This window comes from Neomonachus schauinslandi, chromosome 6 (assembly GCF_002201575.2).
Source record: "Neomonachus schauinslandi chromosome 6, ASM220157v2, whole genome shotgun sequence".
Taxonomy (NCBI): Eukaryota; Metazoa; Chordata; class Mammalia; order Carnivora; family Phocidae; genus Neomonachus; species Neomonachus schauinslandi.
In genome coordinates, this window is record NC_058408.1 from 26,587,570 (window position 1) to 26,602,353 (window position 14,784).

The 14,784-nt window shown below is 52.7% G+C and overlaps 1 protein-coding gene across 2 annotated transcripts; it reads right to left on the reverse strand.

Annotated features, from left to right (window-relative positions):
• On the reverse strand, positions 1–14,075 carry LOC110577310 (proline and arginine rich end leucine rich repeat protein). Of its 2 annotated transcripts, none has more exons than XM_021686593.1 (3): positions 13,926–14,075; positions 5,108–6,081; positions 1–2,648 (listed from the first exon to the last, which is right to left on the reverse strand). In XM_021686593.1, the coding sequence occupies exons 2-3, from the start codon at positions 6,063–6,065 to the stop codon at positions 2,473–2,475; spliced, it is 1,134 nt and encodes a 377-aa protein (XP_021542268.1). In that variant the 5' UTR covers positions 6,066–6,081; positions 13,926–14,075; the 3' UTR covers positions 1–2,472. The 2 variants fall into 2 exon arrangements, with proteins under 2 accessions (XP_021542268.1, XP_021542269.1); XM_021686594.1 differs by having other exon boundaries at positions 13,916–14,044.
• Positions 14,076–14,784: the final 709 nt, after the last annotated feature.

The following is a 14,784-nucleotide window of genomic DNA, read 5'->3' on the forward strand; positions in this document are numbered from 1 at the left end:
TCATATTCCTTTATTTCCTGTGCTGTGAAGCGTGTTGGAGTGTAAAAATTGTTTCACAAAGTTAACATGGTTTTGAAGAAGGAACAGATATATGTAGAGTAACCTACACATCTACTCACACACCTGTCTATGTAGGTGCCAGGGGCACTGAAAGAATGAACTTGCGGATGGAGGAGGGACTTCCTGAAATCCCCGGGGAAGTCAGCACATTGTATGCCGTGTGGGGTGGGGGGGTGGGGGGGTGGGGGGGGTGTTGTTTAAAGGCAATTTCACCTGAATCCCCTCTGGCTTATAGCTGTAGGGAGCAATGGAGGAAGCAGACTTCATCTAGGTGGGGGGATGGGATGATGGTGATTGTTTTGCTGCTGAAACAAAACAGCTTAGGTTTGGGGAGCAGAAATGCCCCCTGCCCCCAGGGGGACCCCAGGCGCTGTGCTCCCCTGAGGGGCAGAGGTTGCAAGGTGTGAGGACGGTGCAGAAGCGGGGCTTATCCAGGCCTTAGCACCAGGTTGCTTATAGCCACGATAAGATATTGACTTTAAGCAGGAGCCTTGGAGAAACCAGCAGCAGCTAGGAAGGACGGGGCATTATATGGGAGCACGAGGGAAGGAGGCTGAGAGGAAATGGGCCCTATTTTCTGTAAATGAGCAAAAGAGAAAGATGAGACAGACTATAATGGGAATTTCTTGAAGTTAGGGACCTAGCTTAATCCAATTTCTTAAAAATCTCTGGAACTTTTCTTAGCCTAATGAGGCTGGGCATGTGTCCTACTTACTTCTAGAACAACCACCCCCACCCCCCCGCCCCCAACATATACACTAAGGAGCTATAGAGGGGCAGCATCTCCTGGAGGAGTGAAGGAGAAGGGGAAGGTGAGTGAGCCCTGTGGGGCCCAGGCTCTGCTTGGAGGCCAGCCAAGCCACTCACCTGGCCCAGGCAAGGAGGGGAGGGGATTTCAAGGGGAGGGACAGTCCATACAGGGAATAAATTACTGCAAGGGGCAGGGATAATAGATAATCAGAGCACGGTTTAAAGAGCAGAGCTGCAGACTAGACCGTGGATGCTGGAGAGAACTGGGCGGGGCATCTTAGCCACCCCCTTGGTTTCCAGACGTGGGGGCTGAGGGCAGAAGGGACCCACGAGGTCAGACAGCAAACAGGAACAAACCACCTCCTCACCTGGGTTCCTGAGGGTTCCCACTTGTGCTCACTCATGATGGGGATCAGCCCCCGCCTTGAGGCCTCTGTACCTTTGCGTCCTTTACATCCCAGAGGGACGACTGTGCACATCGCCCAGGCCTCTTCAAGTTGGAGCCTGAGGCCAGCTCCTTGGCCTTGTAAAACCATCCCAAAGAGGGGCAAGGAGGAAGACAGGAGCCCGCTGTGACCTGCACCAGCCACCAGGTGTCACTGATGTGTCTGCCTTAGAGGGGAAGCCTATCTGTGCTTGTGGAACAGGCTTTTGGGAGATTTCCCGGGGCTCCGCCCCTTCCAGAGCACTTTCTCATGAACTGCTTCCGGGCTTTGGACAGGATTGGGCCATCCACACTGATAGGGAACAGATGGTGGGGTGGGGCTGGTGGCTCTGTACCCTTCACTGTGGACACCGTGTGGCCCAGGGCATCAGGCCTCTTGTCCAGACTGGCAAGGGGGCTGCGGGATCCATCTGTACGAACAGGGGCCCAACCCTGGGGGGCTCTGATTCCCACCCCTCTCCCACTGGCTGATTCCTGGTTCCCCAAACTATTCTTCTCCTTGACTATTCCTCCCTGCTCTTACTCTTGAGATAGAGAGGCCCGGCCAGAAGGGCGTGTGCAGAGGAGGGCCCCGGCTAGCCCTGTGAAGAGACTGCCAGATGCAGGCCCCTGCGGGAACCCTGATCCTTCACCCTCCTTCAGCCATTCCCTTGCACTTCCTTGCTGGAGAACGCGGGCTGGGTAAGAGCCAGCACAATGTCTGGTGCCAACGAACAGAGCGGTGGAGCAGCAGTTTTGGAAGGCGGGATCCGTGGCTAAGGGGCCTGTTGGGGCCAGACCTGCCCATGATGGTGGAGTCTCCAGCAGGACTTTCCAAACCTCACCTCTGGGCTGCTCCTGACCGCCTTCTGCTTGCTTCGGCCAGGACCAAGTTCCAGATGTCAGCCCATGGCCCCAACTTACCCAGGAGTGACAGGGTAGAGGAGGAGGAGAGAAGAGTATGTCTTTAGACACACCTCTGTGCTTCTGGGACCAGAAGCGTGGGTGTGCAGTGAGTGTCTTTGAGCTGGGTGAACCAAATCAAGCCCTTAGGAGTCTTGCTCTAGAAGCCCCGGGTGCGGCAGAGTATGTGGCTAGTCCCTGCCTCGGGAAGGTGGGATAGGAAAGGCAAAGCTGGGAGCGAGAAAGGAAGATAGAGGACACGAATGGTGGGCACGGGCACCCGGGCCATCGGCATTCAAGTGCGGTCAGAGGAGATTCGGGGGGCAGAGTAAGGCCTAAATGACCACGGACTGCAGCAGACGGAAGCACATCATGAGGTCCATTGGGATGGGTGGCTTCAGGTGGTTCCCATCCAGCCGCAGGTAGCGGAGGTGTGGCACGTTCTCCAGATCCGAGGAGAAGTCATGGAAGGCAACTAGATTGTTGGGGCAAATCTGAGTCCCATTGATCTCTGTGGAGAAAGAAGGGAGAAGTCAGCAGGCGAGGTGGGTGGGGGGTCGGGACAGACGGGGCTGGAGGCAAAGATGAGGAAGGAGAAGGGGGGTGGACAACTGAGGATAAGAACTCGAGTTCTCTTCTCTGGAACTGGCTGACCTTGGGAATGTGTGACCAAGGGTGAGTCAAACCTATCCCCCCCACCCCCCAGGCTCACTTTACTTGTTCGTAGAATGAATTAAGTCAGAACCAATCAACTATTGTTATCTGAAATTCACTCGGTGGAGTCGTGGAGGAAGTCAACTGTGAGCTGGACCTTCAGAGACGGGTGGGACCACAGCAGGTGGAGATGTGGGGGTGACCTCCGGTTTGAAGGAAGTTGTAGGGGCGCCTGGGTGGCTCAGTCATTAAGCGTCTGCCTGCGGCTCAGGTCGTGATCCCGGGGTCCTGGGATCGAGCCCCGCATCAGGTTCCCTGCTCGGCGGGGAGCCTGCTTCTCCCTCCCCCACTCCCCCTGCTTGTGTTCCCTCTCTCGCTGTGGCTCTCTCTGTCAAATAAATAAATAAAATCTTAAAAAAAAAAAAAGAAGGAAGTTGTAGAGGCTGCTCAAGGCAGAATCCGGGAGTAGTAAATAGTACAGTGGGATGTCCTAGGGGAGATAAGCTGGACAGCTAAATGTTAGCCACGTGTGTGGTAGGCTTTCAAATGGAAAACGAGATTCCACTGTGTCCTTTGCCTCTGGTGCGATGACACCAGGTTTGTCATCTTCTGAATGAGCTCTGTATTCCCCCTAAATCTTGCCTCTTTCATCATCTGTGGGGTCAGCGTTGTTGTTAGTGATGTTGGTGTTGTTGTTGTTGTTGTTCTTCTTCTTCTTCATCTTCTTCTTTCTCTCTTTTCATCACTGGAGAACGCTGACATCGGTGGATCTTTTTCTCACGACCACTGTGACTTTGGACTGTCACCTTACCGCTCTGACATTTAGTTCCCAAATCTGTGAAATGGTGAGAATGGTGCCTGCCCCCCACCCCAGATGAGAGGATGTTGGCAAAGGCATTGTGCAGACTGTCCAGGATGGGGCAGGTGGCAACATTAAGATCATTGCTGCGAACATGGCCATCACACTGACCTAGGGCTGGCTCTGCCCACTCTGTCCATCCTTGACACGGGACACAGGCTGGGCGCAGGGGATACAGGTGGACGGGGTGTGATTTTTCTGACTTCAGCCTCAAAAGGCAGGATATCCCCTAGGAGCCTGCCCTTCCCCACCCTGATAGAGACCTGCCGGCCATTGAGTAAGGTATTCTTTCTGCCTGGATTTTCGGCCTATCTAGCTTTTGGGGTAATGCGTTCCATCAGTTCACTACCTGCAGGATGAAATTAAACAGTTTCCCCTTTTCCTGAATTTGTTTTTTTGCAAGCTTTAAAAAAAGCCCTCCCCAACTTTCTGTAATTATCCCAGATGAGTGAACGAAACTGTTCTCCCATCCATTTGTTTCAAGATTGTAGGAATTCAACAATCTCCCTCTCATTCTTTGGCTTGGAAACTAAGGATTCCTAATATTATCTTAGGGGTGCTGCCCTTTCCCCTTGGTCCCCTTCAACACTATAGCTGCTACATTCCTGGTGTGGATGGAGCCTGGTTTTGTTCAAGGACTAGATAATATACTCTCTTGTTTTTGAAGCTTTCTGTCGATGCTCTGCTCAGAGCTGACATTGTTGATCGAAGCAAAAGTGGGACTTCCAGCTTCTTCTTCTGGGCTGCAATCTTTACCCCAAGCCCAGAACCCTATAAATGTAGCTTAGGCAAATTCTACCTTAAATGTGCTCTTACATGATGAAATATTCCCGCCTTCCAGCTAGACTCGGAAAGCGCCTGCGCTCTGGCTGCCGGGTCTTTACCAGCTGCCTACCCCAAGTATGTAGCTGCTTTGCTGTGAACATCTTTTAGAGATTCCTCAAAACCTAGGCTCAGCTTTCCTCTCATAACTGGCAGCTTGTACAGGGGACAGACACAGGACATTTCAGAGTAGTGACACTCAGAACATGTCACTGTTCTGCTTTCATGAGAATGTCTGGGACTGTATTCCGTGTCTACCCAACTGTAGATCTGGAGGGCAGAGAACCTGGGGCTAGCGAGAAGGGACAGAGGAGGAAAAGCTCTTACCCTCCAAGCATGGTATTCTGGGCACTTTATCCATATTAGACTATTAAATCCTCATATCAACTTTGTGACCGAAGGTATTGCTCCCATTCTCATTTTACAGATGAGACAACTTCCCAGAGAGGTGAAATATCTGTTCAAGGTCACACAAATAGTAAGTGGCAAGGTCAAGATTTGAAGTCCAGTGCCAAACTGGGTGCTTTTTTGCTCTACCCCCACCCCCTTCACCCCAAGCTCCTAGAAAGGATTGAGGCAATAAGAGCCTCCACTTCCCTGGCCATGGCCGTGGCCATGGCCCTGCCCCCACTCACTCTCTATGCTGTTGTTGTTGAGGTACAGGTGCTCCAGCTTGTTGTTGATGGCGGGCACACTGCTGATCATGTTGTGAGACAGGTGGAGCACGAGCAGGTTGGAGATGTTGAAGGAGTTCTTGGGGAGCCCCCTGTCTGACAGCCTGTTGTAGTTAAGGCGAATGAAGGCGAGGTTGGGGAAACCCTTGAAGTAGCCATTAGGGATGGTCTCGATCCTGTTGCTGTCCAGGTAGAGCTGGTGAATGGCCGTGGGCACCTTGGGTGGCATCTTTCTCAGGATGTTGTGGGCCAGGTTGAGCTGCATGAGGTTCTTGAGGCCCTGGAAGGTGTCAGGCTTGAAGACACCATCACTCAGCTTGTTGTGTTGGAGATCCAGGAGCAGCAGGCTGTCCAGCTTGCTGAAGACGCCGGGCGGGATTCTGGAGATCTGGTTCTGGCTCAGCCTCAGCTGCTCCAGGTTCCGGGGCAGGGCTGAGGGCACCTCTTCGAGCTGGTTCTTCTCCATGTAGAGGAATACCAGACTGGGCAGTTTCTCCAGTACCTTCTGGTCTATCTTGCGAATTCGGTTATTATCCAGGTTGATCCACCTCAGGCCCGTGGCATTCTGGAAGGACTCCACTGGGAGCTCAGTTATGAAGTTGTTCTGCAGATAGAGGTAATGGATGCGGGGTGGGATGACAGGGACCTTTCGGAGGTTGCGGCTGTCACAGTAGAGGGCAGATGGGAAATCCGGGGGGCAGTAGCATTCCCGGGGGCAGTCAGGGAAGATTGAGGGAGGGCCTGGTGGGAGGGGAGGGGGCAGGTCTGTAGGCTCCAATGGCTCATGGGGCTGAGAAAAGCTGGGGGTGGGCCTGGGTCTGGGCCTGGGCCTGGGTCTCGGTCGTCTTGTCAGCTGGCCTTGGGCCACTGAGGCCAAGATGAGGAGAAGTGGGAGGAGCCAGCAGAGGGATGACCTCATGATCCAGGTGACGCACCTGCAGGGAGGAGACACAGGGAGCCATTAGCCTTCTGGGCCCTGTAATTAGAGGCCCTGTCTTGGCACGAGAGTTGGCCAGGATGGGCTCCAGAGGGGCCGTGGGAGAGACCTGTCGAAGCATCGCTTCATCTGCCTGTATCCAGCAGGTAAGAAAATAACAAGGACTTGAGGGTCTGGACTCCCGGCCTACAGGCCTTGCCTGCTCTGGTGAGGATGAGCCATCCTGCAGAAAGCACATTGGCTGTGAATCAGGAGCACTGGGGCTTGCTGGAGAAGACCCTTAACCTCTCTAGCACTTGGTCTCCCCACTTGCAGCATAAGCAAATCATCCCTGTTCCTAGAAGAGGGATGTTAGGAGACATGAACCATAGAGTCCTAAGTGGTCCATCTGGAAGGGTCCTTAGAGATCCCATAATTCAGTGATTTTCAGACTGTGCCCCTGTTTCTGTAGAGTCCCCCGAGGGAGGGAGACCAAGTGGGTGGCCCCAGGGCACCGCCAACTCACCCCTGTGCCAACCTGAGCAGCTCTGTGCTTTTAAATCTGTTATATAAAGAGGTTTGGCCAAAGCATGTATTTGAAAGAAACTCCGCATTGCTAAAAATGGTTTGAAATCCACCAATCGAGTCCAGATTCTACTGTTTACAGAAATTGGGTCCTGGAGGGATGGAGTGGCTTGCCCAGGCCAGAAAGCTTGAACAGCAAGCCCAGGACAAAAACCCAGGTCTCCTGCCTTCCAGAGCAGGGCTTGCGGAGGTCCTGGGAAGGAAGGAAAGTGCTGTAGACACACTCGTGTCTTGTGTCTGCCCCTGCTCGCTCCTCACCCCTGCGCTCAGCTCAGGGAACGCTGCTCTTTGCCAGCCAGAGGCACACCAAGAATTTCTCCCCAGATGTGGAGGCTCCTGTGAAAATAAACAGGGCAGGGATCAAAAGCTGTGGGGAAATCACTTTCCTTTCTTCTGACACGTTCTCGCCGCCCCCATATCCACTGGAGCTGGCGATGTTGAGACTGGATATGAAGAAGAATTTCCTGCTGGCCCTGTGACATAGTGGAATAGGTCACGGAAGGCTATTTTGGGGCCATGCTCCCCAATGGCTCTGGTGAGCCTTCAGATAGGATCGTGGGGGTTGAGTTTAATTAAGCTGGAGAAAGAGCAAGAGGACCAGGGCTGCCGACAGAGTGGCAGCTCCCCCCAGCTTCCTCCCCTCACTGGCCAGCCAGCCAGGAGGGGTGCAGGCAGGGGTGGCCTGCACCCTCTCCTCCAAAGGGCCATCAGCCCAATGACGCTCCCCTCTGGGCTACAGCCAGCGTCTCTGTCCCCACACTGCTTCCCTTGGCCCTCCTTGCTGCTTTCTTACGAGGTGATGTCTGCCCCTCCCCTCCTGGGGCCCCGGGGCGGGGGATACAGGATTCCTGGGGTTCTCTGACCTAGGGTGGGCCGCCATGTGTCTCCAGCTGCATCTGGACGCTGGGATCCTGCCCCTGTGCCAGGCCTCTCGCTGGCTTTCCTTTGAGCCCCCATCAGCTTGCACTCCTTCCTTGGATGCTTCTTGCTGGCCTCGCTCAAAGGAAGACGATAGAAGCCTCTCACCAGCTGCTTAGTTCTGGGCCAGATGCTCAAAAGGCACCGAATGTGACAAGAAACAGCAGAGAGGGCAGGTCTCAACCCGAGGGGTAGAGGGTGTCTCCCTGTACCTTTCACACACACACCCTCCACACCTAACCTGCTCTCTCTCTCAGGCACACACACACACACACACACACCTCCCCACACCACACACATAAGCAAGCCCATGTTCACATGTCCACCGTGTGTATGTGTGTGAATCCTTACACAGTACTCTGAGAATGGGAGGGAGGGAAAGAGGGAGAGAGGGAGGGAAGAAGGGAGGGAGGGAGGGAAGGATGGAGGGAAGACTGATGAGGAGAAAGGAGGGAAGAGATTGCCCTGAAGTCTCTGTGGTTCTCCATCTCCCTCTAAGGGGGTCTCTCCCCAGGCAGGCCTCTCCAAGAGGGTCCATGAGGGCCATTTCCCTGGGTCTCCTATCACGAGGAAAAACCGTGCAGTTAGATTCTCGGCTTTACCTCCAGCTGAGGATCCAACAGTCCCACAAGGACTGAAAAGAGCAGACATGCATTGTAAACTTGAGTCTTGTTGCCGGGCCCCACACCACTTAGGACTGGTGAACTATGAATTAATATTTCATAAGTCCTGTAATTTTCTTGAAAATAGCACAGTCATATACGTTTTAAGGGGGTGGTTAAAGCATTAGTATGCTGAACACAAACATTTTTAAAAGCCCCAATTTTTGTGACCCTATTTGTTTTGGCATTTCTTTATTTTCCGATTACGTGGGAGCCAGAAATAAGCCAGAAATCCCTCAGGATGTGAAGCTCCGCTTCAGGGAGGCTCCTCATTTCCCTCCCTTGCCTTTGTCACCAAAAGCATCTACCAGGTATTGGGCCTTGAGTTAAGCAAGTAAAACTTGTCCAGAACCTCCAGCAAAGGCTGCTCTGTGGGGCTCCGGGACTGGGCAGCTGGCCTTTGCTCATGGGTGTGTCCGGGGGGCTCAGGGCCCGGGCAGCCCTGGTGCTCACTGTTAGGAGGGATAGTGCTCCTTCCAACCACAGTGAGCACAAGTCTTCCCCATCCCCAGCTCCTGCGCCAGACCCTTTGGGAACTTCTCTATCTCCCCCCCCCCACCCCCCCACCCCCCAAGCCCCAAGCCCCAAGCCACCTTCTGACCCTCTTACATTCCAGAACTCTGGGGCTGGCCAAGCTCCTCGAAGAGCCACAAGGAGGTTTCGGAGGAAAAGTTCTCTGTGCCTGTTCCATGGAGAAACACTGCATCTGTTCAATTCCCCTTCTCTAAGCCCCAGGGTTCAACCACTCTCCACTGTGTGTGTGTGTGTGTGTGTGTGTTTGCGCGTGCGCGTCCATTCTGCTTTCTTGAGAAAATAGAGTTCATTTCTAAGGCTTTTTTCACTGGGCTACGCCTCTTCCTGCTGGAGCCTGAGTGTCCAGAGGGGAGGTCCTGACCGCAGCCGTTGCTCCCAGCGGTCCTCAGCGAGGTCCTAAGTCCCCGAAAGCAGAATCTGTGTGACAGGGTGGAGGTCCCTGGACTCCCAGGGGAGTCATAACCCGCCCCCCCTCAACAAAGCCCAAAGTCACACTTTCTTCTGCTCCTGCCTTCCAGAGCTTTCCATCCAATCATAAACTCCCTTACTTAGGGTGGGTCATGAGTGTGTGCAGATTTTTCAATTTCGTATGCCTTTGCAAGCACACCTCCCCACCCCCAGCTTTCTGCTGGGCAGCGCTCCCTGCTCCGTCAGCGGACTCCTGTGGACCCGCAACCACAGTTCTGGGCACCAGCATTGGCTCAAGAGAGCTGCTGCTTCATGGGAGCAAAGCCCAACCCAACATTCACTCTCTCACTTCTGAACATTTCCTGCGAGAGTTCTCTGTGAATTTCAGTTCCAAGTATTGGAGATCTGGTCTTGCATCCTGGCTCTGACCCTCCTCCCCAGGCTCTTCATTTGTGTGAGGATGAAATGAGATCACACACATGAAGGCATGTGGTAGAGCAGAAAATCTCTACCAATGGCAGGGGGTTCATTTATTCACCTATTTATTTATAAAAGAGCCAATTCTCTCGGGAGACTGATTTTTAAAGTGAGATAACCCTCATCCCTATCTGGCTCGTGAATTCATTCATTGAAGGCTCGAACACCCAGGACCAGTGCAACGTTGAGGCTCAGGGCAGGGCTGGGTTGAAGTTCACGTGGGTTTGTCAAGTCAGTATGAGCAAGTTTAAGGGTAATTGGCTTTGCATGAAGAGTCTGGAATCGGGATTGGGCTGGGAGTAAGGTTGGGTATGTCTCCCCGGGTTGAAGGAGGGTTACTCCACACTACAGTTGACCCTTGAACAACACAGGTTTGAACATCGTGGGTCCACTTATACGCAGATATTTTTCGATAAATATATGTACAGTCCTATAAATGTGTTTTCTCTTCCTTAGGATTTTTAAATCACATTTCTTTTCTCTAGCTTACCTTGTTTTAAGACTGCAGTGTATAATACGTATAGCTACAAAGTATGTGTTAATCCACTGTTGATGTTATTGGTGAAGCTTCTGGTCAATGGTAGGCTGTTAGTAGTTAAGTTTGGGGGGAAGCAACAGTTACAGGCAGATTTTTGACTGTGTTGTTGGGGTTGGCAACCCTAACCCCTGTGCTTTTCCAAGGGTCAACTGTACTCACTGGCAGTCTTGTTCTTGTCAAATTTCCTGCCTAGTTGGTCACCCCTAAGCCTCCATGGCTTAACTCAGCCAGTGACCCTGCCATGGATAATGGGGCTGCCCCCCGCCCCAGAGCCACACCCATGGACATTGGGGTGACCCTCTTTCTTTGTTCCCTTCTTTCTGTTCTACACTCAGACTTCTGAAAGCTGTCCTGCTCCCTTTATCTCTTCCAGAAGCCCAGAAGGAGGTTGGAAGCCGGGAGAATCAGATGGTCATTTGTTAGCAGAGGAGTTGAGACAGCCCCCCTCCCCATCCAGGCTGCCTGAGCCCCTTTCAAGGCCTCCAAGTAGGGCTCATGTGGTCCTCAGGGAACAAAAGGGCTGATATCATGAATGAATTCAACACACTATTGATGCAGCTGCCCCTTTCCTGGGGGGTGAATCCGTATAAGGGTGAGCCTGACTGGGGCAGTGGGGATACTAGACAGGGGGTGAGGGTTCTCAGCCCGTCTTCCGCTACCTAGTTACGTGACCCTGTCTTCAGCCTCAGGTTCCTTACCTGTAAAACGGGGATAACAAATCTTTCCTATCCCTATATTCCTCACCCAGTTGTTGTCAGAAACAAGTGTGATAAGCGACTTTAAAATGAACCGCAGATCAAAAAATACTAAAAATAAATATAACACTATTATGGAGAGACCATCTGTCTCCCCAGTGTCTACCACAAGGCGAAGTGTAAACAGAATGAAGTTTTTTTGGCCTGAGGCCAGTAGTCCAGAAGAGCATGTTTTCCATTCTGAGGGACTAGGGACGAAATGGGGTGAGATGGCCGTCCTCCTCTGACAGCCTGGCACCTCACCATATCCTTTGTTCTGCCTCCAGCCCCTACTATCTCCAACCCCTGAAGAAAGCCTAGAAGAATCTGTCTGATGCCTTGAGCACTCATAGATCTGGGTCCCAACCCTGCAAGTCTCCAGTTGCTTAGCTGGATACACTTGGGCAAACCTCCTACCTCTACTGGGCTCTAGTGTCCTTATCTGTAAAATGGGCATATTAACACCTTCTTACCAGATTGTTTTGAGGGCTAAATGAGTGAATGTGTTTAAAGTGAGTGCTCAGGGGCGCCTGGGTGGCTCAGTTGGTTAAGCGACTGCCTTCAGCTCAGGTCATGATCCTGGAGTCCCGGGATCGAGTCCCGCATCGGGCTCCCTGCTCAGCAGGGAGTCTGCTTCTCCCTCTGACCCTCCCCCCTCTCGTGTGCTCTCTCTCTCTCATTCTCTCTCTCAAATAAATAAATAAAATTGTTAAAAAAAAATAAAAATAAATAAAGTGAGTGCTCAGAGAACATTAAGCTGTTGTTGACATATTTTCAAAGTAATTAGATCTCTGTCCCTCTAGCTTGGCCAGAGGGCAGCCCTGCCCTTCACCCAGACGCAGGGATTCTTGTAGGTGGGTACTGGCTTCTGGATTTTCCCCAGCTTTTCCACACAGAGCAACATCCTCCCTTTGGGGCCTGTGAGACCACCATTGGATCTTAGAACCAACAAGTCAGAGAGACCATAGGAGCCCCCAGCCACCTGGTAGAAGGCTCACTTTGTCTTTTCCATTCACTAACCCCACCTGAAAGCCTTTCTGTAGCGGGTGAGGGGATGCTGGCCAGGGAAGGCACAGTCTCACCTCCTCAGCTGGCTCTGGAGCCCCCGTGATCCGTGACTTCCCCTCCCCAACCTTTTGCACCTGGCTTTTTTGCCCCTTCCAGCCTTGACATGCTTCCCTCACCTGCCCAGTAAATGGGGCTGCCCACTGGGGAAGGGGAGGAGGATTGCAGAGCTTGGTGTTCAGCCTGTCCTCTCTCTGAGCACATCAGGACAGACAGCTGTGGGGCAAGGGGAGAGGAGATCTAGAAGGGATGGGGAAGGGCCCAGTCCAGTGCCCAGGGCAGGCGGATTAGCATGTGAGAGGAAACATAAGCGCTTTGGAGCTATTTTGGGGGAACTTTCTGGGATGTTCCCTATGATGTGGTTGCCGGTGCTTGTGGGGAAGAAAGGGGTGGGAACGAGCACCTGAAGGAACAGGCTGGCCCATCTGAGACACTCTGGAGCTCCTCCACCAGACGGTTCTTGTCTAGGAAACCACATAGCCCTTCTGCCCAGCTAACACTGCCCTGAGTCCTGGGCTCTTCAGTCCCAGCATGGGTGACTCTCAGGCCCCTGATTCAGGTTCTCAAACCCTGGCTGACTGTCAGGAACCCCCCAGGTATTAAACAATAGATTCCTGGGCTCCATCTGGAAGGTCTGGAGTGAGGGGTCCAGGCATCTATATTTTTAGTAAGCTCCCCTACCCCCCTGAATCAGTCAGGACGGGGGAGATTTTGAAGATCAACCACATTCGGGGACCCTGATCTGCCCATGCTACCTGCCCTGGGAGAACACTCTCTCTGCTGTTGCAAAGTTGAGTAAGTTGGGGGGAGAGAGGGGCTACTTGGAAAGGAGCCCCATTCAGTGACCCACTTTAGCTCCCCCGTCCTGACTGTTTCAGGAATTACTGTCTTTTTGCCCTCTGCCACAAGGATCCCTTGCCAACCTGGGATGATTTTGAAATTGCTTCAAAGAGAAATCTTTTCTGGCTGCCTGCAGAAAAAATAAATGAGTTGCCCTCCAGAGCTGGGAATTACGACCCCCAAGTCTTGAAAGCTGGGTTGCTTTCTTCCCTTTCTTTCCAAAAGCCAAGTGCTTTGGACCAGAGAAGGAAATTCAGAACTACTGGGAAGATACTGTGCAGGTTGGAAAGGCACTTTTTTCTCCCTCCTACCCAATTAAGTTCTGAAGAATGAAAAAAACCCTTCCAGTGCTTGCTCTGGTTCATCTCCTCCCTCTCGGCCTCAACTCAGGACACATGATTTTCTTTCGGCTCTGCCATCTCAGTGGGAAGACCCACTTTCTCTTTGCTCTTCCAGCTGAGGAAGCTTGTGAGAACGTGAGAGACAAGATGGAGAGAGAGAGAGAGAGAGACAGAGAGACAGTGTGTGTGTGTGTGTGTGTGTGTGTGTGTGTGTGTGTGTGTGTGTCTGGGGGCGGCCAGGCTGTGCTCTAGCTCTGCATGTGGGATGCAGAGTGGAGCTGAACGGACAGGACACCTTCCTATCATGTGTGTGTGTATGTGTGCGTGGGCAGTGAACACGCAGCCTCCCTGTGACGTGTGTGTGCCCCTGTGGCGGGGTGTGACAACATGGGAAAGGTGCAAAGAAATGGGTTCTAGAGTCGGGTTTCCATAGAAACACCTGCTGTGTAGGAATACCGTGTGCAGCCGAACTCCCTGTGCTACAACAAACCTCTGAACCGAGAAAGTTGAACTTTTGCATCAAGCAAATACATGGGCACAGAACGAGGGAGAGAAGGTAGAGGAGGAGGGTGCAGAGGAAATGTGGAAGACTCATTGGAGCTCATTTGGAAGACGTCTTTCCCGCATCAAAAGGAGAAAAGGTGGGGGGAAGGAAGGAAGAGCAGTGGATCAGTAAGGTCAGTTGGACAGAGTAGGAGGAAACCTGCTGGAGGAAGGGGTCTTGCCCCCCCCATCTCCCCCCTGGGCTTACCTGCACACACCTGCCTCTCCTCTCAGCTGTGGGTTTAGTCCCCCGGCAAGGCTCCCCCTCTTCCTCCCCCACCCTTCGGTGGAGCTGTGGCAGCAGAGAGCCTGCTAGAAGTTCTGATCTCCCAGTGGTGCCTGCGTGCTTGTGTTTGCCTGACTTTTCCTCTACCAGATCCTAGCGGGGTGGGGAGGTTAGGTTAGGGGGAGGGACAGGCAGATTGTAGGGAGGGAGGGGAAGGAGGAGGGAAGGGAGGGAGGGAGGAGGAGGGAAGGGAGGGAGGGAGGGAGCTTGGGAAAGGAGGCATGACAACAATAAAGTCTTTATTTGGCAGCCAAAACTCCCAAAGACTTCATCCACACACCATGCCCACTAACGGACTCGTTTTTAATAACATTTCCTTCTGCTGCTGCTTCTGGGGGGAGATTGTTTGACCCATGTTTGGAAAACAAGCCAAATTAACAGAGGAAAAAGGCATGAAAAGCAACCTCTGTACAGGCCAGAGCTTCAGAGCTGGGTCCAACCCCAGCCTGTCCCATTCCTTCTCCTCACCATCGCCCTGCTTCTGATGCCTATCACTTCCCTGGTGTGAAATTCCCAAACCAGCAAGGGGTGTGGGATGTTTCCTCCGAACAGTGACCATCCTGCCCTTCCTCACCTTCTCTAGGAGGGTTACAACGGAGTAGAGTCTTGCTGGGCAGTGAGCTGGCAGGGAGATGGCCTTGGTTTGGCTGCTGGAGGGATGCTCTGAGGACCAGAGAGGGAAGAGTCTGGCCTGGGGGTCACACAGTAAAGGCAGACAGAATTAAGATTTGATGTAAGACCTGAAGTCTCTGTCCCTAGCTCAGGTGGACAATATCAGTGTCTTATTTCAA